Consider the following 23,213-nt stretch of genomic DNA (forward strand, 5'->3'; position numbering starts at 1 on the left):
TGACTAGCATCAACCAATACAACAATATGAACACGATACGCCTTGTCAAGGCGGAAGCTGCGGGTTTGAGCCCCGTCAGTCCTGGCGGTTGTAGAAAAATATGTATTCTAACTAAATTACTACTTTTATTTGTTACATTTTCATCATACTTATTAGTTACTGTAATTTTCAAAAACTAAATTATTTTTTTATATCATAAATTACTTTATTTAGAAAATATAATGATTTATGTTTGTTATAAGTAATTTTAAGAATTTAGTGTGAAAATAAATGATGAGATCAACCTAAATGGAAAAATGTGTAAAATTCAATGTAGTTTGCTAGCTGGCATGGCCATCGCACTTTTGACTAAACTTATTATTGATAATGTCTTATCGGCCATCACTACTCAACAAATTTAGATATATTTTAGCAAATTTATATACTTTTTCAAAACATCATTTAGCAATTATTTTCATTTTGGATATTTATTGATATTTGCCCAAAAAGAAAAATTATTGATATCCTCATTTGCTGAAAAGAAATTAACAATCTTACCATTTAGCATATTATTGGTGGTATAAAAATAATAATGAAAAATTATCTAAAATATCACTAAAAAAAGTTTTATGAACAATTATATTATCTATAGTTTTCTCTAAAGCTTCATATATGACATCTAATCCATCTTGAACTATGAGATTTAGAATATAGATTGCACACCTTACGCAAAAAACTTTCCACTACATCCCAGATCCTTTCGAAATTGTCTCTTTAGAACTTCTTGCATATTATCATTTGGAGATGCATTGTCTAAAGTAATGGTAAACACTTTTTTATCTGACTCTCATGCTTTAAAAAGCTCCATCAGTTTCATAGCTAGTGCAACACCCGAATGAGGTGGAAGAAAAGCACAAAATGACCATTATCTTTGCTTGTAAATTCCAGTTTGCATCGATATAATGAACAATCAAACACAAATAACCTTCCACAGTAATTACTCTCCACATATCAGTTATAAAACAAACTCTACCAGGATATCTCATTTAAAATCTGCCTAAGTTTGCCTTTTTCCTTATCAACATTTTTAAGAACATCAAAAATTACAGTATTGTTGCTGCAAAACTCAATATCCGAATTGGCATATCGAAAAGCTTTCCTAATCCTTTTACATTCAACAAAGGAGTAAAGGAGATCATGCTCTACAATAGCAATACCGATCAACTCATGGAAAACCAACATCGATCATTCTATTACTACTTCCACGAGTACTACCCGGAGTTTTAGAACAAACTCTCATATACCTAAGCAAAGTAGTTTTTTCCATTCCTATTCAGATGCAAGAAATAATGCAATTTTTGGTAGTTGCATCTAATATCATATTTATCATCAGAACCTTCCTCTCATATTATTGTGAAATTCTTCCAACACTTAATGTCTACGCTAGTTCTACCTTGTTCACATGAAGCTGAGATGAGTCACTCATGAGAGATTCATCTTCCACCTGATTGTTTCCATCTTCAAGCATATGTCGATCCTATTCATTATCATCACACAAGATCATTGTCTTGTCCATCTGTTATATTTAACAACATAATCATATAGAGAACCAAAACCAGTAATTATATAACCAGTTATCAAGCTTGTAGTCATCATCACACAAGCTCATTGTCTTGTCCATCCTATACCAAACGATCCTACCTTTTGAAGTAAGTTTACGTATTTGTCAAATAGTTTTGTTTTTCTAATTATAATTTTTTTACCAAACGGTCCATTTACTACTTTTTCTTGACATCTTTAGTTAAAATTCCCCAAGTAAAGAAGAGAAAGAAGCTAACAAAATTAATAAACACACACTTAATTATACACTGCATTTGAGATACACACAGACACTTTAAAGCATACAAATCACATAATTAAACCCAAACCAAACCTAAAACAAAAATATATCTCCCAGAAGACATCATTACTCCACTTTAAAAACACGCAGAAACAACAGATTAGGGAGATATTTTTGTTTACAAACAATAATCAAAAGCAAATTAATCACACCATTACGTATTCCCCAGTTTAACCCACCGAAAAAAACGAAGTTAAACCGGATCGTACCACACAAAATAAAACAAACCACCATAAAACCAAACCGGACGTGGAGGAAAACAAAAGTAGCGTTCTGTTTTCAAAAACGAACAGAACCACTCAGCTTCCTCTTAGGGTGCCATGGTGGTGGCACTTTCTTAATTATGTCTTTAATCTTTATATATGATTGTTGCTTTTAAGTGGATTCGTTGTTCGGGTCAGAGGTGTATCCACTCCCCGGAGGAGTAGTGGTGGATGAAGAAGAGCCACCACCACCACCTCGAGAGTTCCTTCCAAGCGCTCCACCGGCTTTGAACACAGCGGAAGCGATGGAACTTGCCAAGAAACCAAAGATCTCTCGCTTCACCTTTCCGCGGCGAGGCGGTAGCTCAACGGACCTCGCTGTGGAGTATTTGGTCGCTGGAGATTCCATGGGTGAATCTAACGGACAAGATTCTCTGCAAGTCAAACACATAAGTGTGTGTAAGAAGCAAATCTAAAACATGAGTGTGTAATAAGAATCAAATCTACATGTAAAAATGAGAATTTAAAGAAAAAATTAAACTGAAATTTAATTAATAAAGCAGAGAAGGTTCTTTAATGCCAGAAAGAAAGGTACAGATGAAGAAGGGCTTAGTCTTGCTTCTTGTTAAAGCAAAACACAATAAAATAAAATAAAATGGATTACTGAAAATTTTAGCTGAGAAAAGAAGAAGAAAAGTAGAAGAATAAGAAGAGAGATGGACATAAGCTTTATAGGCAAAGAAAGAGTGAGGATATCTCCAAAATCCAAATTGATTAATTATTAAACATGATTAGGAGGAATTGGTCTTCGAATTAAAGAGAAAATTTGTTCAATGAATGTAGTAAAGTTCGGTGTTTTTTCATTATGTATGGTGGGTCAATGGTTTTTTGAGGGTCTTCATATTATATAGTTCATGCATAAATATTGTATAAATAACTTGTACTTTTTTTTTGTCATGAATCAAGAATAAATTAAAAATGTTTATGAATACGTGTGTGTTAGAGTATTTTGGTTCATGCTATATAAGTCACAAAGTATTTTGGTTAGTGGCAATTGATTAATTAAAACAAAAGGAATCATCTATCGTTATATTTTTTTTAATATCCATTGCCAAACTCTAATAGAGACAAAAGAGAGTCTTCATCTGAAAAAAAATGTTAATTGATTTTTTTTAATTGAATCAACGATAGAGTTGGTGCATACATAGTATATTTATAGAATATTCCAATAATAAACTCATAAGCCTTGACAAATTAGTATAAAGGGAGGATAAAGTTTGAAATGTTTTAAGATTAAGAACTTCGTACTGACTTTTTTTTTTTTTTTTTTTTTTGATCAAAAAAGAACTTCGTACTGACTAAAGGGGAGTGTTTTTACAATATGAAGTTTATTTGACTTTAGTTTAGCTTTTGTACTTTTCACAATTTAGTTTAGATGGTTTCTAGATAAGACGAAGAGAGGAAATGCTTGAGCAAGTTCGGTCGTTGACTTTGGTTGTAGTTGTAGAAAACATTTCTTTTGTTTTGTCTTCCTATTGGGGGAAATGTGATTTCAACACGTTTAGGTATAAAATTGCATTTATCTGGTATCATGTGACTATGCATGGGTTATCTTTCAAGGAAATATTTTGATAGTAAAATTTTCAACTTAACTATTTTTAATCATGTCTAATATTAACTTCCATTAGCTTTTTTTTGTGTCTCTTTAGGTGTAAAGATTTTGGTTGAAAAAAACATTACGTATATCCTATATGTTTAATTTATTTGTTAATTACTTACCAAAGTACATTACAGAGATTTTCAAGTCAGATTAAAAGCCAGATTTTCTTTCAAGTTCCACAACCAATAACATTTTCTTGAAGATTTATTAACATCCCAAAATTTGTTATTGGCCAAAAATTCAAATTATCAATAACGTTATCGAATGAATATTCTAGGAAATTCATTGCAGCTGTCAAGTATTACTCTCATTAAAACGAATCAATAAGATATGAGTGGACCAAAAACATTGTCAAAAACTCCATCCACCGTCCTTACTGAATTGTTATGACCCCATTATAAAAGCATATTAATTATGAGTACTTCGTGACTTCCAAACATAAAACGTTATCTCAAACGTTATTAGACCGTCCTTCCATTAGCCACTTGCTCAGATTTTGATGTATCGTTTAACTAAGGAGTTACCTTAACTGAATACATTTTTATGTACATAGAATAGAAGTATGATTTGTGAAATGCAGGAAACATTATACATAATTGCAAGTTTTAAAATGAGGGATTATCTTTTTGTCTTCTTATACCTCGATGTATCTTAAACGCTTAAACCATATTCATGTTGTTATAGTTCATGTATGGAGTATGGAACATTAACTAAATCTTTGTAAAGAGACTTGAGAATACATTTATTTAGTATCATAGTAAGGAATTTAAACCAGTTAAACAAACCACCAGCCAGATGCTCGTAGTTATTAATATTCCATTGTTGCTGACAATAAGCTCACCAATCACTATAGCTTCTCCCAGTTATTCACAACCTAGATCAATGGTCATGATCCCCTTAGATCGAATTGTCTTGTGATTTAGTTCAAAGGTTTACGCGTTTTATTTTTTTATATGTAATATTGTATGTCAATTTAGCAAACCAATGCCTTACTTAAGCCACTCAGCCATCCTTTCCGTTCGTTCCTTCTAAAGACTAGGCTTTTGGGGGCGTTCCGTAGCGATCTTATCTTGGGATAACCACCCTAGCGAAGACTCTATAAAGAGTATCTTATTTATTTTATACTCGACATCACATCCATATATAAAATGTTTAGCAAAGACCAATCTTGCACGTTATTTGTGGTTCTTCGACTTTTCCACTTTCTTTCTTTTGTGTTTAAGAAAATCTTAAAAGTTCAAAAAGCACATAAAACAAATATAAAGTACTCGAAAAGCAAATTTAAACTAGATTATTAATTACACTGCTTAGCTGGATCCAGTGTTACGAAAAGTACTTGCTAGGTCATGGGAATATTAGTATACGTTACAAAAATCATATTCTCTCCGTTTCAATGTTTTAATTAAAGCATGTAGATTAAAAAAAATTTATTTTTAATAAATTCAACCAATTATAAACAATACTGCATAATAGAAAATTCTAAAGTAATCTAAAAGTTGCATAAAAACTTGAAAACATCCTATATTATAAAACAAATTTTTTTTTTAAAACATCTTATATTTTGAAACGGAGGGAGTAATATTTAAAAGTCTACAACTCAAGTATTGGTGTTTTTGGCTTCTATCGATGGTTTATGTTACTTGCTTTTCTTTGTCTACTGTTGTTCTTTAAATTTGGTGTAGGTTTTCATGAATTTGGTTCAGTAATTTTACTTTTAGGTGTAATTGGGGAGCATTAGAAAAATTGAGAAGAAAAAAAAGTAGGGTACAATAGGTAGAAGAATTGGGAAGAATAAAAAGATAAAGGAAATTGGCTGATTAATGGAGAATAATTGATAAAAATTCAAATTTTTATTATTTGAACTCAATAATTTTTGTCATTTTCAAATCAATAACTTGATATTGGTGTGACAAAAGTAGAAAAAAAAAAATAAGCACAGTAAATTTGTAGCCACAGTTGAGCTTTTTTAACTGTTGTCGAATAGTAAAAATAGAAAGTGATCAAAGCAGCGAGATAATTAGCTCTCTGTTGATAAAACTGAAGTAAACACTTTTAATTAACACACTATTAAAATGCTTATCTTCATTAGGATTCAATTTACATATAATAATACAATAAGCTAGAAGTAATGTAGTCAATGTCGCATAAGCTGGTCCGGGTCACACGGATCATAGAAAACGGGTCAGGCCTAGTACTCATATCAGGCCCACATTAGTAAGCCGAATAATAACTTCCAATTTGGCGGGGAAAGAGAGAGAGAGAGGCTTCTTCCCTAATCTAATCTCCGTCGCCGGAGACGTTCAACAAAAATGGCGAACAAGCTCATCGGAGAAATGGGTCTTCACACCAAAATCTCAAACATCTTCGCCGCAAGAAACATCATCACCGCCAAGGTTTTTTTTTCCAAATCTGTCAGACAGATTACTAATTTCTTCTTAGGTTTTCAGATTTTTGTGTACAAATGAGATTCTTTAAGGTTTATGTTAATGAAATCCATGAAATTGTTTTGTGGTGGAGGTTTCAGGATGCGTTATCAATGCCAGAATTTGAGTTAATGGAGCTGATTGATGTTGGAATGAAAGAGACAAAGTCAGCAGTGGCACTCATCAGTGAAGCTACTTCTCCACCATGTCAATCAGTAAAGCTCTTTCGTTATTAGTCTTATATATGCTTTTTGTCATTCTTTAATCTTAAGGTTCTTGTTTAAACACTTTGTTGTGTGTCGAAAAGGCTCGATCTTTGCTGGAGAGAAAAGTCGAAAACGAGCACTTATCTGGTCATCTTCCTACCCATTTGAAAGGTTTGGATGAAACTTTATGCGGTGGGATACCTTGTGGTGTTCTTACTGAGTTAGTTGGTCCTCCTGGTATTGGTAAATCACAGGTTAGTTTCTGTTCTGAGATTGATGCTAGTGTGGAATTAGCATAGCATTGTTGTGTGCTTAAAGCTGAATGCAGTTACATTGTGTTCTGTTTGATCATTGATGTATCTGTGAGATTCTCCTGTATCGATTTATCTTTTTCTCTACATTTATTTGTTTTTGTGTGTTTGTGTATGGTAAAGGTTCTCTCTGTTATGTAGTTTTGCATGAAACTTGCGTTATCAGCCTCGTTTCCAGCAGCTTATGGAGGGTTAGATGGTCGTGTGGTTTACATAGATGTGGAGTCCAAGTTTAGTTCAAGAAGGTAAACTGACTTTTTATTTTTTCCCACATTGTTTATTTTTGTGCTAAAGATCCTCAGAGAATGTATCTCTCAGGGTGATAGAAATGGGACTGGAAAGCTTTCCGGAAGTGTTTCACCTTAAAGGAATGGCACAAGAGGTTGTGGAACACCTTATCTGGTTTTGTTCTGTGTTTTATGCCTTTGGTAATAGTCTTGTCATATTCCAGATTTGCTTGCAATAACCATTCTCAGTGTAGATGGCAGGAAGGATCCTTGTTTTGCGGCCAACATCTTTAGCTAACTTTACTGAAAGGTCCGTAAGATTTTCCTCATCATTTTGTTAGTCTAGGCTTATAGGAAATAGAAAGTGCATGACTGAAACGTTGTTAGTTTTACTAGGTAATAAGGGCTTGTCCTCAACTTCAGTTGCTGGCTGAGGGATTGAAACGTTTATTCAATTGGAGTTGAGAAATTCTGACTGTACAGCTAGGAGCTATTATCATGTGGCAGTATATCAAACTCTTTCTTTCTAATCGACAGTATACAAGAACTCAAGGATTCAATTCTTCAAAACCAAGTAAAGCTTCTAGTGATTGATAGTATGACAGCTCTTCTTTCAGGGTTAGTCTAATTTCTTTCTCCTGCTGATCAGTTTCAAGTCATTCTTGTTCCCTAGGTGACCTTAGTAACTGCAAGGTATTGACTTAAAGCTTTTGTTCTTTTGATCAACTGATTGATTTTCAGTGAAAACAAACAAGGAGCTCAGAGACAGCATCAGTTGGGTTGGCATATTTCTTTCTTAAAGTATGAACTGTAGTCTCGTGCTAGCTCAAAGCTTGAAAAATATTTTCACATCAGCAGTTCTTCTGTAGATAAATTGACATTAAGTCTCACATTTCCAGATCGCTTGCTGAATTTTCTCGGATTCCTATAGTGGTGACTAATCAAGTTAGATCCCAAAACCGCGATGAAACTAGTCAGTATTCTTTTCAAGGTAAAGTAAACCGCAACTGAAGTATCTTTTTAATGTTTTGTTATCCGTGTTCATTCCCATTCACCACAATCATACAGTTTCTTTGCAACAGCTACACTAAAAGATGGATTACAAGAACACACAAAGACATATGATTCTCACCTTGTTGCTGCATTGGGGATAAATTGGGCTCATGCTGTAACCATCCGGCTGGTTCTTGAAGCCAAATCAGGCAAGGCTTCACACACTTTATGGAATGAAAAGTAAAGAACTTGTAAGGCCACAGTAACTACCAAGAATGTATGTTCATGTGATTGATTTCACGCTATGTGCAGGTCAGAGAATCATTAAGGTTGCAAAATCTCCTATGTCACCTCCTTTAGCCTTCCCCTTCCATATAACATCAGCTGGGATTTCATTGCTGAGCGACAAAGGGACTGAACTGAAAGGTCCAGGAATCAACACCATTCATGCTCGAGGTATAATAATATTATGTCTTCATGTCTTATTCAGGATCACATTTTAGCATGAATCATCCAACTTGAGCCTATAAAGAGAATCTACTTAAACAAGTCATATGCCCTCTGATGCATTTGATTACATTTCGAGGCAGAGCCTATATTACAATATAAAGACTTAACACTAGATATGATGAGAATGCAGGGCACAGCGACATGATTAATTTTCATGGGGAATGCTCTTAACGAAGCAAAAGCGTGTTAATACGAAAAATCAACGAGAAGCACCAACATGGACTCCCAACTGCTGCAAATAATCACAATAGTCATTCATTAGTCCTCAATCCAACTTTATTAGGAAAGACTAATATATATATATATAGGCTTCCATGGAGGTACTGATGCATTCCAGAGGATGAATAGTGATTGAATCTTGTTAGATCTCTACACTCTATATAACTTTTGGTAAGATAGGCAGGCTTTGTGTATTTGTTTTTTTGTTGGACCTATGTACCTAACTAACTGTTGCAATATGTAAGGGCATCATTAATGGGAGAACTTTTTTTTGTGTTCTTAGATTAAATATATAGTGAAAATAATGTTAGATCAGTTGTTAAGATCATAGGTAAAAAAAATGGGAGAACTAATTATGGTGTTCTTAGAATGAAGATATAGTGAAATAATGTAAGATCAGTAGTTAAGATCTTTTTTAAAAAGCTAGTTATTGGGAGAGCATGTTTAAGATCATAAGATTTAATAATATAATATTTAGAAACATTTTACAAATTATAAAAACTTATAAAATAACATTTAAATTGCTTACTTATAAACTTGTAAATAAAATGTAAAAAAACAAACAAACATATTATTTAATTAATTATAGCAGATAAACATCTTATTTAATGAATACATAGTTTAATGTCCAAATTTATTCCATATATGCTCTATCAAATCCTCCTTTAATTTCTGATGTGTTTGTCTATCACGAATTATTGTATGGCCATCACCTAAACCCTCAAGATTTGAAGGCATATTGTATGGCGGTGAATATGGCGAGAACGAAGCTTTCGCCATTTTGGAGAGAAAGACAAATCCTAGACTCGATTTCAAAGAAGGATGAGAGAAATGAATATTTTTCTTTATTTCCAAAATGTCTCGACCAATCAGAATAGAGGAAAGAAAGGAGAACTGGGCTTTAGATCAGTTCTATCTCAAAACTAAAATTATTGATCTAAACCCATTATTCCTTTTTTTATTAATAGAATTGGACTAAGAACATACCAACAGTTCCGTTAACGATGGCCTAACGAGAATGAGATGGTATGTTCATATGAAGAAAAATGTTTATGTTTCTTTCTTGGCCTATCATGTCAAAGTCAAAATTAGGTTTCTTTATTAATGACAAGAAAAGACCTCTGATAAAGAGGACGTCAAGGTTTATCTTGGTTCTCTTTTTTTTTTAATATATAGTTTTATTATTACGACTACTCCAATGGTCGAATCAAATTTTATTGGGAATCATCTTCTGAAAGAATGAATCATCAGATGTGTCATCTAGTCAGTACAAGTCTGGGAATCGGTGAAAGTATCCTAAATTTTAAATTTAATCTGCTCCATAACATCTCTAATTTTTTTAATTTAACAAGTAACCTCTTTCGTTTTTATTTTACAAATATCTCCATCTTTTGTTTTTTTTAAACGACTTGGGTTCCGACGACAAGCGAAAGGTTGTGTTTAGGCTGAGGTTTTGACAGTAGTGTGTGTATACATTGTCACAGTAAAGGATCGGGCAAGATTTAGAAAATATGGTGTCAAGATTTAACTTTTGTGATTATAATTTGTTAGGTTTGATGAATCTTTAAGACGGTGATTATGATATAAGTTGTTGGAGGTTAGGAATTTTAGTTTTCACTTTTCACGCTTTGGGGTTTAAATTTGGAAATTTGTTAAATCGTAACAGTTTCAAAAAAATTTCTAACGGAAAACGTAATGAAAGTAGTAAAATAGTATCTATCGACATTTGTTTGGCATAATAGTTGTACCTAAATAAGTTTACCATAAAAAGAAAATGTGCTAACATAGTTTGGTCGATGTGAAACTATGCTAACTCATTTAGTTGAATAAGTTCCTATCAACTCAAAGTTTGGTCGTTTGAATTTGAACAAATTGTGCTAACATAGTTTGGTCGATGTGAAACTATGCTAACTCATTTAGTTGAATAAGTTCCTAGAAAACTATTAATAATTTTGAATAGAAAATAAGAAGAAAAAAAAAATGTGGTCGTTTGAATTTGAGCAAATTGGGCTAGAGACCTTTTTACAAATGAATTAACTCTCTCTTTTCATTAATTAGTAATGCTCTCAAATGTCATATTCGGATTGGATCTTCATCAATAGGCCAAAGAGCTTTCAATGCTAATAAGTCCTCTGTAGCACGTCAACTCGCAAAGTATATCAACATTATTAAGGTAGCTTGATTTTGATAGGATATTAGGATCACAACGGATCTTTTTCTTTTATTTTTGCCCAAACAAAGGATCACTAATATACTTATTTGTTTTAGGGCATTTTCAACCCCACTCTATTTTAGAGTCAAAATTCTATTATAAAACAACATTTGCTCCAAACCTACTTTATATTTTACTCTAAAATAGAGAAAATGATAGGATTGCTTCATATATAGAGCAACTCTATCTTCACCTCTATTTTTTTACATTAACTCTATTTACAACTCTAAAATAGAGTAATTCATTAAAAGAAAACAATCCTTTATTTTAGAGTTGCTCTATTTAAAAAAAAATAGAGTAACACATTAGTGATACTCTTAACCAAATTGGTGTGTAAATCAATAAACAATGTCAAATAGTTTTTTTTTCTTTCAAAAAAAAATATTGGAAACACCTCATGTCAACATCATATTTCTAGACAAGTGTCGGGTTCTTCTCTTCTTAACAAACAAAAAAAAAAATCCACAAGTGATAAAGAAAAAATCTGGTTCTAAAGAGTATGATATTTTACTTAAATCTGATAATCATAAATTAATTCAAGGATGGCATCATATTCCATGCCCCATGATTTATTATATTAATCTTTCTTTTTATCGTTATTTTAGTTTAAGAAGTCACTAGAAAATTTCATGGGTACCCAATAGACTAATTCTGATATGTTTTTTAATTGATGGCATCCACTGCATTTGGGTTTGATGAACTTTTGTAATCTTATTCAATTTAGTATCTTACATATAATATTTGAAAGATCTATACAGATATATATATAATACACTCTCGCGTGATTGCTTTTGGAGGCAATGAGTTGAGTTGATTATATATGTTTTGTGATGGTAACATATTTGGTGTGAACCAATAACTATATGCCCTTTTCTAGACTCTCCCTTATCACTACGCCAAATTTGTTTTTTTTTTTAGTTTTCTTGTTTGGCACCGTTGAGTGCAGACGCTAATTCATCGGGCTTTCAAATTGTTTAAAACAATGATAGTTTTCCATTATTGTTTTTGCTTATAGATTTTGTACATTTCAGAACAAGGTGAGGTTTCAATCTAATATATGCTTTGTACGTATATATATTGTGTAATGTTCTAAGTTTAAAATTCAGGAGAACATTTTTTTTGACCAAATCGGTCAAAAAGAAAAAGAAAAAAATTTGTTTATTTTGCGTCTAAATTTGTAATTGTAAACTACAAATACAAAAACGAAAAGTCGATTAATATTTGTTTATTTTGCGTTTTTGTCCACTATATACTTACAGATGATCTTTATTTTTTTTTTAAACATTTGATTTCATTTTAACATATACTATATTTAAACGAAAAAAATTCACGTTTTGAACAATCAAACCCTAAGATGTTCTATTGTGGCGTCTAACAAAAAAAAACTTCAATATCAAGAGACATTTTTATTTAATTTTCTGAATAATAAACTAATTAGGATACAAAGAGATAATTATGTTTTACCCAGCTAGCTCGTTTCAGCAAATTGCATGTGCGTGCCTTCGTACACACTTTGGGTATTGTTTTGAAGATAAGCAAACTAATATTATGATTACTTGAGTGATTTCAGAGCGATTAACTAAAGAAATGATTCAAAACGAATTATTAGTATCTTATATTTTCAGACTCATTTTTTTGTCGTTACTCAGAGTAAATTAAGAAATAATACAAACGAATTATGTTTAGTTTGTTGTCATGTTCCTTATGATTATTATAGAAGTCATGATGGTCGCTTGGCATGTTACGTAAAAACTTATGTAAAATGAGGATGAAAAGAGAGTTAATTATTTGATTTACATCTATCTGAAACCCTACTTTGTTTATGGTACTACGTACGCATTCAAATCTGACTCATGTAATGTATCTTTAATTATACTCGTAACAACTGTAAATTTTATAAATTATTCATATATCTTGGAAAGAAAAGGCTGTCTATTTTTTTCTTGATGCAAAATAAAATAAAAAAAGGCTGTAACATGTAAAAGAAAGTAAACAAAGAAAAGAAAGATAGAGGAAAAAGAAGAATGAACGGTGAGGAAAGGACCACGTAAACCCATAGAGATTTAAAAACCTCGTACACTATTCTTGCCGACAAGAGATTCTCACCATTAATGGAAACACTGCTTTTGTCCAATCTTTTGTAGTGATGTTGTGCACTACAAGCCCTCCACATAATACCCTTCTCCTCCTAACTTATTTATATATTCTATTCTCAAAATGATATCCATATGCAGCTCTTCTTACCTTTTTTATTTATATTAATTTGCTTAATGGTCCCCTTGTTTCTTCGTTAGTTAAAAGATGATTTTGTACTTTGTTTTTATTAATAGATAGATTGATCTCTAGATGTTAACATTATATAGTGTATAAAATTTGTAAGGTCTCCACTATCTTTTTTTTTTGTTTCATTTTTTGTTTTGTTTGCACTTAGCTTGTCGTTACTTAAATCAATAATGATCCGTTATTAGAAAAGTTTTTAAAAAGTTGTCGACGTCAATTATATATCCTCTTTGGTAGTGAGATCTTATGAAAATGAAAAATAAATACTAGACTTTCAAAGTGGTATTGATTCATTTCGACAACCATTCCAATTTGTAATACTCTCTCTCATTTTATATAAATACTTTTATTTTAGGATATTTCACATATTTTTTTTTTACTCTTTATACTTTAATTAAAATAATAAGTGAAGAGAAATTTTACTATTTATAACTGTACTAAAAATACAAACGACATTTTAACCAAAAATTTATCTCGATTGAAGAATTTTATTTTTCATTTCTACAAAACTATAAAAAACTAATTTGTTTTTTTTTTTATATATAAACTGCATGTTGATATAAAACTTAATTCATTTTTCAATCAGTTCTATAACTTTTAACTTCTAACCATATTTTTCAGCAACCTAATTAAATTGCTAATTTTAACCATTTATTGTATCAGTCTGATTGGCAATTGAAGAAATAAATAAATCAACCTCCTACGCTTCAAATTTTGCTAACAGTCACATCAAATTCTCTTCTTTTGTTCGGTGTGATTTTGATGTATGATTTTTGTTTTCGAAATGTGTCATATATTAAAAAGGTCTTCGGAGAAAAAGAAAACAAAATTGGATAGCAGATCAAAATATCGTCCATTAGATCATATACGTTGGCATATCCACTACGTGGCATAATATTATTGGGTGAATAAGATTTTTTACATTATCAGCAAAAAAAAAGATTTTAAAACTATATTTTTTTTTTTTTGTCAAACACTATTTATTTTCTATTTATGAGAAAGAACACACATGTTGGTTGGTTTACCTACCGGCTCTAGCAGGTAACGAGGAGAACCATTCATTATTGAGATTTGAGAGTAACCAAAATTGGAATAAATGACTTTTTCCAGGTTATATAAGTTTTTATATATTTATGTATCTTTTAAGGTTGAAGACTTTGGTTACCACTTACCATGATGGGAAAGGGCACAAAAGTATTTTCTTGTGATGACTAAGATGGCAAGACACATGAGAAAGCATTTCTAAAATTCTTCATTTCTAATCATTTTTATATTTTTTTTCACTTTCTTTATATATTCCAACACTAACCGATGATTAACTTCCTCTTTTTTTTCTTTTCATGTCGACCAATTTTCATTATTGCAGGAATAGTGAAAATTTGTATTACTCTTTTTCTATCTAACTTTTCAAGTTTTGGCAAACAGTGTTTTTTTTGGATGGTGGACTAAACCATTAAGAATACAATTTTTTTAAAATAGAGTTAAACTAATAATTTTGAGATCCCTCAAAACATCATTAAAAGTATCATTTACTTGGTGATTATAACATTTATTTTCGAAATCATATGTTTGCAATACCTTTAGTTAATTTTTTATATACGTATTTATAGATTCTTTATAATATTAATTGTTTCATGAATTTAACAACTACTTTTATTTTCTTTTTTAGGTTAAAGATAACTAGAAATCTTACAAATTTTGAATTTAAATACAAAATATCTATTTTTATTTATAAAAAAAAAATTTCAAAAACATCTAGTTCTTAAGAAACTAAGAAAGTATTACCTTTTTATGAGACTAAAGCAATATATTTAGAAATTAAACAGCTTAAAACGAAAACTAAAGTTTTCTATGAGGTCAATAAAAAAAAATATGAAGAAAATATTTGGTTTGTGAGTATTTATTTAAAAACGGACAGTACGATGTAGTACTCAAAGATAAATATTTGGTCGTACCGTTTTTGAGGATACTAGCATCCTAAACAATGGGTGCCTAAATAGTACTAAATTGTAATATATAACAATGGTTTGTTTTTAAGAATTAAAAAAAGGTGTATATATACACATTGAAGAAACAAACAATGTTGGGATGTGAATGGGATACATAATGATAGGAAAGGTCAAAATCATGGGAGCCAACTAATTTGGGAGGATCTTTAGGAAAAATGTGTGGAAGAAGTGCGTGTCTACATTTTGGCTTTTTCCATGTAACGAAAAAAAATCTACATCTTCAATTTCATTGGGAAAATGTATTTATGAGTAAGTCACATATTTCAATCACCTAGCTACCTCATTTATCTCATTATATTGGGTGTAATCAGTAATTTTATATCACATGAATACATAATATACCATTTTTTTTCTTTTTTGTCAAACATATATAATATTTATGGGATACAACTATATTTATAATTAGAAAAAATATAAGTCTCAAAAATTAGAAACTTATGCACCTGTTTATTAGTTTAGATACTACTAAAATATTTTTAGTTTTATGTATTGTTTTCTTTACTTGTTATTTTCTATCGTTTTTATTTATTTGTGGTGTTTCTATCCGCTAAAATTTTTAAACCATTACATTATCAATCCGACTTGATCTTATTTTATTTTGGTAGATACTGCATATATATATAAAACGGGTGTATATACTATGAAATTTACAATACAGTATATGCTCTTTGTTTTGTCAAAAAATACCCACATTTCTTCATTTCTTATATTTTAACGTTATTTCTTATTTAATGCAAAACTCATAATTGTTTTTCATTTATATAAAATAGAATAAAAATTCAAAAAGTTTCTAATTTTGAAGCATTATTCAATCAAAAATTTCTTAGGAAACACATAACTTAAAAGGATAATTTCATTGGTAATTTTTTAATAGATTGATGACATTTTTTTCCTTTTTCTAAATTGTTGACAAAAAATAAAAAAATAGGACATGTAACTTAGTGGTTTGTTAAGTGTGGTTGATGTGTCATTAATCATTATCCAAATTTGAACTCGCATATTACATTCGTTGAATTCGAGCTGCGCAGTAGTCACTTTGTATTTCAAGTTTTGGCACCATTAAGAGATTAGCCAACACCTAATTCGAGCTGCTCGTTTCATTGGATTAAGCCAACTCAAGATCCGGATCACTAATGTAAAAAATTAGGTGTTGTTAAAGTGATTATTTGTTTCCCTAAAAACTATAATCATCTAATCACGAAGTCGCAACCCATTAACATTTGTTTTCAGCAACTCCATCCAAAAAGAATATTATTTTACCAAAAGGATCCGATCGAAATTAACTAACAACTTGCAAAATAAATCAATATTATTCCTCTTCAAAACTATTTATGTTAAGCGATAAAACATTTAACTACGCCACTTGCATACATATTTCCCTGTCGGCAAGGTGTCTGTCTACATTGCTTTGCTTTTATGATCGATATCTCAGATATTTTAATGATACAAACAAACAAACTAGCTTGAGCACACAACTATCCTTGGCATGCACATTAATTTTAGTTAGAAAAAATCACAAAACGATACAATTTTATAGTTTGTAACAGCAGTTGATACAATTTGCTTTATTAAATTAATCTTATTTAAGTTCTTTATGGCTTTTGAGTGGTTTCTTCAACTATGCTTGTTAACATATGACTATTAAACTCTCATTTGCAATCAAGGCAGATAGCAAGTAATAAACATAAGTGATTATGTTCAATCAGTTTTTAATACTTTTTCTAACATCAAATTTTAATGGTAACACAATTCATTATAGATTCTAGAACTAATTAGAAATCATACATTTAGGAAACCTAGTGGTGAAGAAACCAGAAAGCACTTTTTGTCCAAGTAGTGTGGCCACTCTATCTAGTGCCATGAAACCGGAACGGCATGTATTATCTGATGGATAATCACATGCCATTGTGCTCAAATATCCATACATTATGTCTAAAATAACCAAAAATAAAACTATAAGAAATAGTTTAAGCGATTCACTTAGATTAAAATACACGTGATAGAGCAACTTACATCAATTTTTTTTAATTAAACAACTGACAAAACGGAAAAGGTTGCTCCAACGTCGGAGATGTTACAAAAGTAACCGGAAAAAAATGGAAAAATACTAATCCATTAATTCGCTTAAACTTTGAACTATAGATAAATATTTAATCTAAACAATATTTGTTAGAAATACTTTTTTTTTGGGATATTTTTAATTTTTTTATTATTATTTTACTTTTACCATAATTTACACAATTACAATATGTTAAATTAATTTTTAGATTTTTTTTAGATTTGAGTTCTCTATATTACATTCGAAATATAGTTTTAAGGGATAGAGTTTAGTATTTGCGGTTTAGAGCTTAAAATTTAGTTATTTTATATATAAAAATAGGTTGTATTGAAAATAGACATCATCAAATTGTATTTTTTTAAAGTGACATTTGAAAATCTCCCTAATTTTTTTGCATTCGTTTAAGTTTGAGATTCATATTATTATTTTTATATAGAAATATGTAGTTTAATAAATTCTTACAGCAAAGAGCACTTATTCTTAAGTTAATCTCGGTAAAGCATGGATTCAGGAAAACTTCAATAAAGTATCATATACACAGCAACCAGTGTTTGTCGAAATGAAATTAAAAGCCATAAGAAAAATGAGAGAGAGAGAGAAAGGAAGAAACTAAACACAAGTTGGTTAAAACGAGAGTCTCACGTGTTACTCATGCTCGTATGAAAATTAGGGATAATCTGGATAATGTGAAGAAGCTTAATGCTTTTTTATTAGATTAGCGTTAAGACAAATACTCTTTATCTTTTGAGTCAATCCCAGCCGTTGGATCATCTAACCCACCTTGTTGACCAATGCGATCGAGCCGTTAGTAAATGCCGTCCGAGAGAGAGAGCTTTACAATCGTATGTTTTAGATTTATTCTTTTAAACCTATACCCTAAATATCTACATCTCATTTCTCGATCTTGATATGTGGTATTGTGGTTAATGGGGGTAATAGTAATACTCTTAATTTGGTTTAGTGGTTACCAAGGATTTAATACTTTTACACTAAATTTTTGAGGTTTAGTTTTTAGAAAATACTACTAGTTACCAATATTAATCGACAATTTTTTAGGGAAATTTTGACAACATCATCAGTATCATCAAACACCATTCCTCAGCTTCACGAAGCTATGCATGATCAATGATCATGGAAGCAGCCAAAGTCCAGCTCGAGTCGTACTCATCACCCACAATTCTACAACAATATCAGTCCAATCATCATATAGACCCGATCAGTGCCATCCTCTAACGGCATAGTTGGACCATATCCACCAAGCCAAAATGGTACGCACACTCTTATATCTCCGAGCACCTTTACCATGCTTTCAAACACCATGTCACCCTCAAAACCCAAATGAAGCAACTTAATTTTTCTACCATAAAATGAGCAACAAAATCACATTAATACAAAATATCAATACAGTATACATATTCATAACAAGCATGGAAAGAGAAAAACAATACTCTCTCTCTCGTCTTTGATAGTCTGATGTTTTAGGGAATTTTCTTTATTCCTAAAAAATTGATGTTTTCAAATTTTTAATATATATATATATATTTAATTATTTATTTAAGTAAAAAGTGGAAAAATAGGAGAGATAAGAAAGGTGAGAAAGAAGAAAACGTACAACTTTACCCAATTGAAAGAAAAAGTAAATAATAAATTGATTATATTTTTTTGTCTTAATATGTGTAAAATATACCTAAAAATCAAATTATGTGAGATAGAGAGACTAGTTATTACATTGATCATTACTCTTGTTTTGTTCGAAACTTAAAAGAAAAAGTTGATGTTTTTTTTATTGGATGTATGGAAATGTCACCTATGTAATTATTGGCAAAACTATTTTTTTTGACGTCAAGGTCATAAACCAAAGCATTGACCAAAAGCAGTCCTAAACCGGATTTTCAAACCCAAACCAAAAAACTAAAAAAGAGAGAAAAACCGGAAACCTGTTCAGCCTGTAAACCACTGCCAAAAAAGGACCAACAACATTATGTTAATTTTTCTTATTATAAAGTTTTAATATTATTATTATAATACAAATTATAGTTACAGAAAGAGAAAATAAAAAAAATGTTTAGTATATTATAAATAAAAAGATTGGTCCTCTAAAAATGGGTCTGAAATGTTCCCTCACACGTCTCCTTCTTCTATCTTCTCCTTCTCTAATTAAACTAAACTAAAACTGTCTCTCGCCGGCGGTAACTTTTTCCGGCGACGAAACTTCTCTCCTCCGCCTTGTTTCCTAAACTTTTACCCTCAGTTTCAATGACGCTTTACCGCTAAAAAAACCTTTAAAAAAATCTTCCTTCTTCTTCTTCTTCCTCAAAACGAACTCCGATCATCTCGAGCTTTGTGATTTGTGACTTTCACACGATGTTGGATCTTAACCTCGACGCCGATTCACCTGATTCGACTCAGTACGGTGGTGACTCGTACTTAGATCGGCAAACATCAGACGGTTCCGCCGGGAATCGTTTAGAGGAGTCCGGTACATCGACGTCCTCCGTTATCAATGCCGACGGAGACGAAGACTCCTGCTCTAATACTCGAGGCTTCACTCTCAGTTTCGATATTTTAAAAGTCGGAACCCCCGTCGCCGGAGTTACTACTACTAAGGAGTTTTTTCCGGTGACCGGAGACTGTGGACATCTGCGAGATTTCCAAGGATCGAGCTCTAGAAGCTGGATTGATCTTTCTTTCGACGGAGAAACGAAATTAGCGGCTCCGGTTCCGGTTCCGGTACCGACTCCGGCGCCGGTTCCGGCACAGGTGAAGAAGAGTAGGAGAGGACCAAGGTCGAGAAGTTCACAGTATAGAGGAGTCACTTTCTATAGAAGAACTGGTCGTTGGGAATCTCATATTTGGGATTGTGGCAAACAAGTCTATTTAGGTAACTACTAGAGACATGTTTCAGTTATAAAATGGTTTCTTGATAGATTCAAGATTTGATTATTTCTTTAACTTTGTTTCTTGGATTCAACGTAGGTGGTTTCGATACTGCTCATGCTGCAGCTAGGTATATTTTTTGGATTGTGTTTGTTCATCTCATCAGCTTTGTTTCGGGTTTTTATTTTGATGAATGTTGTTGTAATTTGCAGAGCTTATGATCGAGCTGCGATCAAATTTAGAGGTGTTGATGCTGATATCAACTTTACTCTTGGTGATTATGAGGAAGATATGAAACAGGTTTTTGTAGATACTATAAGTTTTTTGAATATATATTGCAAAGGTTTTGTTTGGTTTAACTTTGTTTTAACTTTTTATGTAGGTACAAAACTTGAGTAAGGAAGAGTTTGTGCATATACTACGTCGTCAGAGCACGGGGTTCTCGCGGGGGAGTTCGAAGTATCGAGGGGTTACATTACATAAATGTGGGAGATGGGAAGCTAGGATGGGTCAGTTTCTTGGTAAAAAGTGAGCAGCTTTTTTTTTTTTTTTTTTTTTTGTCTTTTTGATATGCTTTCAATAATTTAGAAAAAGGGGATGGATATATAAGTGTTTTGTCTTTGAAAAATGAGACTAGAGAAATGAGTAATGAACCTCAAAAAAAAGTTAAGCTGAATGCTTAGCAATGGTGATTTTAAGATGCTTGAATTGCAGGTATATATACCTTGGGCTGTTCGACAGCGAAGTAGAAGCTGCAAGGTCCTTAAAATGATCTTGAATCTTACCTTGTTTGCCAGAAAACCTCTTAGAAAGAGACCTTTCCTTTTGTTTTCAAAATCCTCCAACATGATGAGTAAACTCTCTTACTGAACACAATTTCTTGGAAACAGGGCTTATGACAAGGCTGCAATCAACACCAATGGTAGGGAAGCGGTCACAAACTTTGAGATGAGTTCATACCAAAATGAGATTAACTCCCAGGTCAATAACGAAGGTAATCAGTTTCGTATGAAAGAACTTTCATTTCAACATATAAAAACGGTTCTGATTCTGATTGTTTTAATCTATATGAAGGTGGCCATGAGAAACTCGATCTCAACTTGGGAATGTCTCTTTCTCCTGGAAATGCACCGAAGCAAAATGGGAGGCTCTTTCACTTCCCTTCTAATACTTATGAAACACAGCGTGGAGTTAGCTTGAGGGTAAAAACTTCAAAATATCAATCTCTACTAATGAATCAGTGTGTTTCAAAATGTTACTAATTGTGTCTTTAAAACAACCTGTAGATGGATAACGAGTTTATGGGAAAGCCTGTGAATACACCTATTCCGTATGGATCCTCGGACCATCGGGTTTACTGGAACGGAGCATGCCCGAGTTATAATAATCCCGTTGAGGTAAAAAGATATAGAATCTCTCAGGTGAAATAAACACAACACAATTGCAACAAACAGAGACAATGAGATAATGTTGTTATGTTTTTTATTTCCAGGGAAGAGCAACAGAAAAGAGATGTGAAGCTGAAGGGATGATGAGTAACTGGGGATGGCAGAGACCGGGGCAAACAAGCACGGTGCAACAGCAGCCTCCTGGACCACAACCACCACCACCACCATTGTTCTCAGTTGCAGCAGCATCATCAGGATTCTCACATTTCCGGCCACAACCTCCCAATGACAATGCGACGCGTGGTTATTTTTATCCACAACCTTAACTTACAAAGGAGGGGACATATGAGAGAGTTTTTAGCCTCTACTATAGTTTAGTCCCCTTAATTTGTCATTTGGGTAGATTTTTACATACAGTGATCTGATTTTTTTTTTCCAAATTTAGTGAAAAAAATTTGGTTTTTTTTTTTTAATGGGGGAGAGAAATGTGTGTGTTTTGTGGTAATATGAAAGGTCATTATTGTTTATGTGAAAAAATGTGTTTCTTAGTAAGAGGACTCTTGAAACTTGGAAGGTACAATTTGTGAATAAAGGTATACTGTACTAAAAAATATGATGATGAGGATTTTGTCGTTTAATGTGGGGTTTGATATAGACATATATAATTTAATAACACTGTTGAAAAGAACAGTAAAGAGAGATAGTGATAGGATAATACAAGGATGTGACAATTTTGGCTGCCTCTTCGGAACTCGAAACGATTTGGCAAAAACACTACATTCCTATTTGTGTGTGTATTCCGGATATAGAGCCAAATATAATATAAGTAACCTATTCTTATAGTCACGTGTGGAATACAGTACTTAACTGTTTGGAGGAGTCATATGGTTAAAACTTTTGGAATAGATTGGGATGGATTGGATGCTTTTTTTGTTTTTTTTTGGTTTTGGCTCAACATCAACTTATCATTAATCAAAGAGTTACAACTAAATCAAAGATACTTACTTTCACCTCTATAAACTTGAACCAAAAACAAATGCAATGGTTGATCAAGTACAACCCTGGAACACTAGGCGGATCCAACGCTACCCAATCGATAACCATTGCATTTTTAAACCACAGTGAGATAGATAACACTCCACGACTCAGAATGAAATCATCTCTTAAACCACCTAAATTAACCTAACGACACGAAAACAAATACTAACACAGAGAAGGCCAAAACTAATACTGAAAAAAATCAAATCCCAGCTATGAGAACCTCTTGATAGACATGAAGAACTTGTCCCAAAGCTTCAACATCCAAAGGCTCATCAACAAAAGAGCTTGGTCTCTCTAGTTTTCACTGTTCCGGTCCTAAACCTAAAACGGACAATATATCCGACTGAAACCGACTAAGAGTCGTGAAACAAAACCGGCAAAAAAGATGCTTCTCCGAACTAATCATATAATAACCAGAATGCTAATCATCTAAAGATTAAAACTTGAGGCACAAATTAGCATATCATCACCTCACAGTGCAAATTCTAAGAGCTACGTCACATCCGCCGAGTTTCGAGGCACACCTTGGTCGGACTGAAACCAAACGACACCACCGTGGACTGACACCGCTCCTTGCTTCAAGACACCGCCGTGGTTGGAATGAGGGTTAAGGTCTGAAGAGAAACCCCAAACCCGACCGCTGAAGCTCTCAAAGAGAAGCTTCGCCCCTCATTGCTCACCGAAGCCAACAAACCGCCGGAGACAAAACGGCAAGC

At 32.2% G+C, this 23,213-nt stretch overlaps 3 protein-coding genes across 11 annotated transcripts; 2 read left to right on the forward strand and 1 right to left on the reverse strand.

The window, feature by feature from the left end:
• Positions 1-1,821: 1,821 nt before the first annotated feature.
• On the reverse strand, positions 1,822-2,769 carry LOC104700668 (uncharacterized). Its single transcript, XM_019227235.2, has 2 exons — positions 2,678-2,769; positions 1,822-2,516 (listed from the first exon to the last, which is right to left on the reverse strand). The coding sequence occupies exon 2, from the start codon at positions 2,489-2,491 to the stop codon at positions 2,255-2,257; it is 237 nt and encodes a 78-aa protein (XP_019082780.1). The 5' UTR covers positions 2,492-2,516; positions 2,678-2,769; the 3' UTR covers positions 1,822-2,254.
• A 3,201-nt stretch (positions 2,770-5,970) lies between these two features.
• LOC104700669 (DNA repair protein RAD51 homolog 2-like) lies at positions 5,971-8,920 on the forward strand. Of its 8 annotated transcripts, none has more exons than XR_015560815.1 (12): positions 5,971-6,135; positions 6,267-6,380; positions 6,473-6,625; positions 6,824-6,927; positions 7,001-7,064; positions 7,164-7,219; positions 7,297-7,527; positions 7,651-7,710; positions 7,809-7,900; positions 7,978-8,111; positions 8,215-8,358; positions 8,543-8,920. XR_015560815.1 is itself a non-coding variant. In XM_010416202.3 (12 exons), the coding sequence occupies exons 1-12, from the start codon at positions 6,052-6,054 to the stop codon at positions 8,581-8,583; spliced, it is 1,113 nt and encodes a 370-aa protein (XP_010414504.1). In that variant the 5' UTR covers positions 5,971-6,051; the 3' UTR covers positions 8,584-8,920. The 8 variants fall into 8 exon arrangements, 3 of the variants coding, with proteins under 3 accessions (XP_010414504.1, XP_010414505.1, XP_087312716.1); XR_015560814.1 differs by having other exon boundaries at positions 7,992-8,111; XR_015560817.1 differs by having other exon boundaries at positions 7,306-7,527.
• Positions 8,921-19,224: 10,304 nt separating this feature from the next.
• Positions 19,225-22,067, forward strand: LOC104700671 (ethylene-responsive transcription factor RAP2-7). Of its 2 annotated transcripts, XM_010416205.3 has the most exons (9): positions 19,255-20,072; positions 20,168-20,198; positions 20,281-20,368; positions 20,451-20,596; positions 20,783-20,827; positions 20,959-21,062; positions 21,143-21,270; positions 21,355-21,465; positions 21,561-22,067. In XM_010416205.3, the coding sequence occupies exons 1-9, from the start codon at positions 19,556-19,558 to the stop codon at positions 21,780-21,782; spliced, it is 1,392 nt and encodes a 463-aa protein (XP_010414507.1). In that variant the 5' UTR covers positions 19,255-19,555; the 3' UTR covers positions 21,783-22,067. The 2 variants fall into 2 exon arrangements, with proteins under 2 accessions (XP_010414508.1, XP_010414507.1); XM_010416206.3 differs by lacking the exon at positions 20,783-20,827 and having other exon boundaries at positions 19,225-20,072.
• The last annotated feature ends 1,146 nt before the right edge of the window (positions 22,068-23,213 follow it).

This window comes from Camelina sativa, chromosome 7 (assembly GCF_030686135.1).
Source record: "Camelina sativa cultivar CO46 ecotype springtype chromosome 7, ASM3068613v1".
NCBI classification, from domain to species: domain Eukaryota; kingdom Viridiplantae; phylum Streptophyta; class Magnoliopsida; order Brassicales; family Brassicaceae; genus Camelina; species Camelina sativa.

Coding starts and splice junctions, on each gene's coding strand:
- LOC104700668 (XM_019227235.2), bottom strand. CDS start 2,491: ATGGAATCTCCAGCGACCAAATACTCCACAGCGAGGTCCGTTGAGCTA.
- LOC104700669 (XM_010416202.3), top strand. CDS start 6,052: ATGGCGAACAAGCTCATCGGAGAAATGGGTCTTCACACCAAAATCTCA. Junction 6,136..6,266: donor GAAACATCATCACCGCCAAG/GTTTTTTTTTCC, acceptor TGGAGGTTTCAG/GATGCGTTATCAATGCCAGA. Junction 7,065..7,163: donor TTAAAGGAATGGCACAAGAG/GTTGTGGAACAC, acceptor TTCTCAGTGTAG/ATGGCAGGAAGGATCCTTGT.
- LOC104700671 (XM_010416205.3), top strand. CDS start 19,556: ATGTTGGATCTTAACCTCGACGCCGATTCACCTGATTCGACTCAGTAC. Junction 20,597..20,782: donor GGTCAGTTTCTTGGTAAAAA/GTGAGCAGCTTT, acceptor CTTGAATTGCAG/GTATATATACCTTGGGCTGT. Junction 21,466..21,560: donor GTTATAATAATCCCGTTGAG/GTAAAAAGATAT, acceptor TTTTATTTCCAG/GGAAGAGCAACAGAAAAGAG.